General features: G+C 48.7%; 1 protein-coding gene across 1 annotated transcript; it reads left to right on the top strand.

Annotated features, from left to right (window-relative positions):
* The first annotated feature begins 853 nt into the window (after window positions 1-853).
* On the top strand, window positions 854-6,717 carry LOC127774023 (protein PLASTID TRANSCRIPTIONALLY ACTIVE 16, chloroplastic). The gene is made up of 4 exons (XM_052300293.1): window positions 854-1,822; window positions 1,896-1,964; window positions 4,632-4,690; window positions 6,082-6,717. Exons 1-4 carry the CDS (start codon window positions 941-943, stop codon window positions 6,557-6,559), a joined length of 1,488 nt encoding a protein of 495 aa, XP_052156253.1. The 5' UTR covers window positions 854-940; the 3' UTR covers window positions 6,560-6,717.
* The last annotated feature ends 380 nt before the right edge of the window (window positions 6,718-7,097 follow it).

The raw sequence follows: 7,097 nt of genomic DNA, 5'->3' as shown, positions 1-7,097 counted from the left end.
GATTAAAGTATTCTTATTTCTCTCTTGAGCAATATCTAATCAATGATTGCTGTATAAATGTTGTGTTGTGCAAATTATGTGTATCTTGTAAAAAATCTTAGACATATCCTTATTGTTTCAAATTTCAAACTGTATTATGTGATTTTCCTTTTCTTTAAGTACATTTTGACATTTAATTGTCAGCGTATACAAACAGTTAGTCTTGCTTTAATGCATAAGTCCTTCTATTGATATATATATATTCTGTTTTTTAATAAAAAGGATATTGCATATTAAATAAAGCATCTTATCAGATAATTTTTGGACTTCTATTTTTTTACTTCTTGAGTACATAGTAACGTGGTATTTGGATCTTCGAAACATGTTTTTTTTCTGTGTTTATCACCACTGTGTTTGTATGAAAAATCATATATTTTGTTAGGACCAAGGCTCAATACTCTCTTTTAAATTTGATTCCATTCAATAGGTATCGACGTGCCTTACACGTGCACGCTGACTAGTGCTTTAAATGTGTGTCCTTATACGTCAAATTTTTTTTTTTTGCCAAAACAGCTAAACATGGCCAAAGTCAGTCTTTTTGCATGAGAAGGGTCCCGTATTTACCACCACCGTTTTGACTCCTCTCAGACACACAAGCTGCAGGCTGTGTCCTCGGAACAATGCCCCCACATACATGCGATGCGACAGAGACGCTCGCGATCTTGGGCGTGGCGGTGGGTCCTGTGGGAACGACGGGCGGCGAACTCACGACCGCCAATCGGCCAAATGGAGATAAACGGCGACCCACATGGCCTCTCCCTATAGGCTCCCCAGCCACTCCCCCCAATCCAAACATGCCAATGCCATCCCCCACGCGTCGGCGCGCCCCACCCATCTCCACACTTTCCTCATCCCACGGCGCCCATGCCCACCACCTGTTCGACCACCTGACACGCCTGCCATGCCTCCCGCCCTCACCTCCAACCCCCCCTCCTTCCGCCCCCTCTCCACCCCTCTAACCCGCCGCCGTGCCGCCACAACCTTCCTCTGCCGTGTCGGCCCTGGCAAGCCTTCCAAGGACGCCGGCGCGGATGACGAGCCGAAGAAGAGGTCGTTCTTCGCCGATTTCGGTAAGCTCTCGGATGGAAGGTCGCTGATACCGGCCTTCCCGCCGGCCGCGGCTGGGTCTCTGTTCGCCGGCGGGAGGGGGAGGAAGGACCCGCAGACAGTGTTCGTCGCGGGCGCCACGGGGCAGGCGGGAGTTCGCATCGCGCAGACGCTGCTGCGGCAGGGGTTCGCCGTGCGCGCCGGGGTGCCGGACCTCGCGTCCGCCCAGGAGCTGGCGCGGCTCGCCTCCGCGTACCGGCTCATTTCCCCCACCGAGGCGCGCCGACTCAACGCGGTGGAGTCCGATTTCGAGGACCCCGAGGCGATCGCCAAGTCCATCGGCCCGGCAACTAAGGTGGTGGTTACAGTCGGCGCAGCTGAGAAGGGGCCCGACGGCGGTGTGGTCACCACCGACGAGGCGCTCCGAGTTGTGCAGGCTGCTGACCTTGCCGGCGTGACACACGTTGTGGTGGTGTACGACCTGGGGGCCGGTGACCCCAGTGGTGAGTCGACGTACAATGTGCTCGACGGGTTCACGTCCTTCTTCTCGAACCTCTTCTCCCGTGTGCAGTCCTTGCCACTAAACGAGTTCTTGGCTAAGGTGGTGGAGACCGACGTCAGGTACACTCTCATCAAGACGTCACTCACAGATGACTACAGCCCTGAGAGCACCTATGGCTTGGTCCTGGCCAAAGAGGGCGCGTCCAGCACTACTTCCTCAACAGAAACCGGCAAGGTATACAATACTGTGATGATGCAATAGTCTACATGAAGGTTCGTTACATTCATAGTTTTGTGCGTTTCTGTAGGTGTCCAAGTTGCAGATTGCTGGTCTTGTGGCAGATATCTTCTCCAACGTGGCAGTCGCGGAGAACAAGGTACTGGTTTACATGTGCCATATGTTCAACCTTTGCATGCCAACGCATTTGAAAGCATCATTGTAATTAGGCACTCTGTTCTGTTGGTAGTTCTGCCCTGGTAGTCCCACGAGGAACTTGTATGGAACAGGAAGGTTCTTGTGATTAGTCAGAACTCAGAAGTAGATTGCCTCGCGTTTGTGGTTATTATATTCATGACAGACACTGTTAATTAGATGTGTCAATTTGATTAAAGAGAACATACATACTTGACCAATATTCTGAAGCAACAGATATAATAGTCCGAAGTGCAGACTGTTAGGAAATAAACCTGACCGTGTGTGTTCAGGTCAGTTCGCGTGCGTCGTGTGTGTGTTTGTTGTGAACGCGTCCGTCGCGTGGAGGTTCGTCCGAGTTTAGCGCAGGCTAGCTAGCTGCGAGCGTGTGTATCGGGTTCAGTTGGAGAGTGTGGCGTCGTGCGCGGACGCTGGCGGCCGCGTCGTGCGCTGAGTTTGTGCTCATGCATGGCGTGAGCCGGGACATGCGGATCGTGCGAGCAAAGGCCGGGGAAGGAGTTCGTGCTCCATTTGTGCGTCACCCTAGGTCTATATAAGCACATGTTCATCCTGTTGTTGATCACCGAGTGAAAATAGAGAAAAGCCGGCATTCGTTGCCAGGGCGTTCGTTGCCATTGTCAAGCTTCACAAACTCTGCTACTCACTCTCGTGTTTGTGTGTGTCTCCGATCTTGGCCATTTCCAACATTTGGTATCAGAGCGAGTTTAGAGAGGGGAGATGATGACGCCGCCGAAGACGCTTCGCATCGAGGACTCGAGCTCTAGCGGCACCGGTTATGGCAGCACACCGCGTCAGGCCGTGGTGGAGCGCGTCGTGCCCAATTTCAGCGTCGTGGAGCTGCCGATGCTAACCAGGGCTAACTATCATCAGTGGGCCTTGGTTATGCGGGTGAGCTTGGAGGCGCTGGTGTTGTGGGACGCAGTGGAGGCGGTCACCAACGACCGCGCCAAGGATCGGCGGGCGTTGGCCTCCATCTTGCGTGCAGTGCCATCGGAGATGAAGGCTGGGCTCGCCGTGAAGACGTCGGCGAAGGAGGCATGGGACTCGGTGAAGAAGATGCGAGCCGGCGACGATCGCGTGAAATAGGCGAGCGTGCAACGCCTCATGAAGGAGTTTGAGAACATGGCGTTCCGCGACAGGGAGACCGTTGGTGACTTTGCGATGCGCATCAACGGGCTCACCGCAAGCCTGCGCGACCTCGGGGAGGAGATGGAAGACAGTCGCGTGGTGAAGAAGGTCGCGCGTGGTCCCGAAGAGGTTGAAGCAAGTCGCGGTTGCGATTGAGATGCTCGCGGACATGGATGTTATGTCCGTCGAGGAGCTCGTCGGACGCCTGCAAGTGGCGGAGGACGCCGACGCTGAAGATCACGTGGAGGCCCATGGCGAGCAGCTACTTCTCACCGAGGAGCAGTGGGAGGCACGTCGGCGCCAGCGTCGCGACAAGGAGCGCGTGCGTGAGGGCGGCGCCAAGGACGACGGCCGAAACAGCGACAATGACGACGGCGGCAGCAGTGTGAGCTCCGAGGTAAACCGGCGTCCGCGCCGTCCAGGAGGGAAGTGCTACAATTGTGGTGTTCGTGGCCATCTCTCCCGGGATTGCCGCAAGCCAAGGAAGGAGGAGGCGCTCCTCGCCTCTGCCGACGACGAGCCGACGGTCCTGTAGGTCAGGTTTAGGGGGTGATTGTTAGGAAATAAACCTGACCGTGTGTGTTCAGGTCAGTTCGCGTGCCGGCGTGCGTCGTGTGTGTGTTTGTTGTGAACGCGTCCGTCGCGTGGAGGTTCGTCCGAGTTTAGCGCAGGCTAGCTAGCTGCGAGCGTGTGTATCGGGTTCAGTTGGAGAGTGTGGCGTCGTGCGCGGACGCTGGCGGCCGCGTCGTGCGCTGAGTTTGTGCTCATGCATGGCGTGAGCCGGGACGTGCGGATCGTGCGAGCAAAGGCCGGGGAAGGAGTTCGTGCTCCATTTGTGCGTCACCCTGGGCCTATACAAGCACATGTTCATCCTGTTGTTGATCACCGAGTGAAAATAGAGAAAAGCCGGCATTCGTTGCCAGGGCGTTCGTTGCCATTGTCAAGCTTCACAAGCTCTGCTACTCACTCTCGTGTTTGTGTGTCTCCGATCTTGGCCATTTCCAACACAGACAACAATTTTATTTTTTGTCTGTAACCATCTGGAAGCATAAACCAAATGTAATCGTTTGACAGTTCGTGCAGGAGAAATAAATAGATATGTTAGAGTGCATATACATAGCAATAGATATGTTAGAAATAAATATATGGTACTATTCAAGCTTCTGAAATTTGAAACACAACTTTGCATAGAAGTTACAGTGGATTAAAATTTCTCATTTTTTAATGCATATAGTCAATGGTTGCACACCGATGGGGCTACAATAAGCTGGCTATAGTAATGAAACTGGCCCGCCTAACTCAGTCCATGAATTGTTCTAACCTTGTATTGAAAAACACTTTTGTATACTGTTTTTGTATCTCCATTATGCAACCAACTGATTATGTTGATAAATAATCTGTGTAATTCAACTATGAATTTATATTGTGGCTGCCTATTTACTCGATTTTTAACTTCATCATGAATAAATTTGTCATTTTCCAGGTTGTCCAAGTTTCCACTAGCTCATCAGTAACATCCAAGACCATAGAGGAGGCTTTCTCGTGAGTAGACTAACCCATATGCATTTTTCTCCAACAAATTGTTATTTGATCCTTTTGGTATTAGTAGTTTTCTATTTAGTGCTCAAGTAAGCATGTTTCTACTGACTAACATGTTGTCCGTGTGTTGCAACGGAATTTTAATTAAAGAAAAATATTATTAACATTTCTTAATTGTTCTACATATTTGTTAATCGCACGTGGACCCTTTTAGCCCCATACTAATCTTTTTTTCCATAAAAAGTAAAGAGATAGTGGAAGTAGTTGACGTATCGGACCTCTAGCCTCACATGTTTTTTTTCCTTAAAATAAAGTTAGGAGTTGGTAGTGGTTCACCACTACTCCTTTTTATGAGTATAGAAACGAGGGATCTAGGTTAGAGCATAGCGGGCTTGTTTGGTTTGAAACCCTACCAAAATATTAGTAGTATCAAACCTTGGGCAAAATTTTTTGATAGTATAGATCTAGCTCCACTCTATTGATTTGGTAAAAATTGGCTCCGATCCAAAATGCTAACATGCACTATTCAAAACTACCCAAGAATTGATAAGGCAAGAATTGGCACAAAACCAAAATGGCTCACCATTCCTTGCCTTATTGTTGGAAGGCAACTTCTTGTATAAAGAAACCTCGATGCCCTAAGGCATCTTGTCAAAAGTTGTGGCCAGCATCTGCTATCCTTGTTGATGGGTTCTATTGTAACCAAAGGACGATACATTTTAACCAAAGGTCTATGGCTGTGTTCTTTCTACTAAGTTCCCAACTCACCTCTCTCTTTTTCCGTGCGTATGCTTTTCAAATTGCTAAACGGTGCGTGTTTTGCGGGTGGTAAGTTCCCAACCTCACCTCCCGAACACAGCCTATATATTGACAATAAAATTCCAAAAGAAATCGTTTTTCTCACTCCTAAATTCTGATGGGCAGTTACAATGTTCAGTTGACAACAGTATTAGGGCCTGTTTAGTTCGCGAAAAGGAAATTTTTAGATGTTACATCGGACGTTTAACTGGATGTCGGAAGGAGTTTTCGGACACGAATAAAAAAACTAATTTCATAACTCGCCTGGAAACCGCGAGATGAATCTTTTGAGCCTAATTAATCCGTCACTAGCATATGTGGGTTACTGTAGCACTTATGGCTAATCATGGACTAATTAGGCTCAAAAGATTCGTCTCGCGATTTCCCTCCTAACTGTGCAATTAGTTTTTTAAAAAATCTATATTTAATACTCCATGCATGTGTCCAAAGATACGATGTGATGTTTTTGGGAAAAACTTTTTGGAACTAAACAGGCCCTTACTTTTCTGAATGTCAAATTTTTTCGATGCTTCAAATCTTTCTTACAATTGCTTACTTACTCTCTGTGTGGCATTGCACACATACTCCCTCTTCAGAGCTATCCCTGAGGACAGTAGAAGGAAGGAGTACCAAGATGCTGTTGCAAAAGCACAGGCAGAAGAGGAGACTCGGGCTTCGCAGCGAACTCGTCAGGCAGAAGAGGACACTACTACGGTCAAAGCCGGGGAGAAGAAGACGCCCTCTGATGAGGCAGCTGCAAGTGAGGCGCAAGCTTCTCTGGAGAACCTTCTGAGCAGAGCCAAAGGGTTCGGCACGGACTTCTCCTGGGAGAAGCTCAGCACACAACTTGCAGGAGTGGCCACTCAGGACTCAGACGAGGTGGAACCAAAAGCGCAGATCGCCACCGTGAGAGGCCAGGCAAAAGCAAAGAAGCTGGCACCACAGAGAGCTGTTGTGAAGCCCGCGGCGCAGAAGACAAGACCAACACCAAAGCAGCCGGAATCCAAGCCGGATGTGAGGCCCGTGTTTGGGGGACTCTTCAAGCAAGAAACAATCTTTGTGGATGAGGACTGAGCTAATGCAGACTCTGCCATTTTTCTTAATCTTTTGTATGCTATATCTATGAAGCTCTTGGTGTATTCTTGGAAAGTGAATGAGTGACAGTTGTATAAAATTGGCTGCAAAACCGTATAACATTCTCTGCAGGTGAGAATTGTTCGCTTATTTCGGAATTCTCTGAACTTCCAATGATTGCGCGGCGCCACGCCGCACACAAAAATGTCTCAAACAAAACTATCATTAAAAAGCTATTATTGTTTGAATTGTTCTCTTTAGTTTCATGAAGCCTAAAGGAACTCTCAGAAACTTATATACACATAGCACCAGTTCATGTGACTTGGGCTGTTGGAATTAATAGATGGGCCTTAGCCCACTCGAAGATTAATTCTTTGCAAAATCATAAAAGCCCACCTTATGAGATGTCATGTATGAGGAGTTTAGTACCACCTTGCTTATTCTAGGAGACGGAGACCTCCTTAAGGGCTGTTGGAATTAATAGATGGGCCTTAACCCACTCGAAGATTAATTCTTTGTAAAATCATAAAAGCCCACC

The sequence above is a fragment of the Oryza glaberrima genome, chromosome 5 (assembly GCF_000147395.1).
Source record: "Oryza glaberrima chromosome 5, OglaRS2, whole genome shotgun sequence".
Taxonomy (NCBI): Eukaryota; Viridiplantae; Streptophyta; class Magnoliopsida; order Poales; family Poaceae; genus Oryza; species Oryza glaberrima.
The sequence above is the reverse complement of the archived record's forward strand: the minus strand, read 5'-3'. Positions and strand labels throughout refer to the sequence as shown.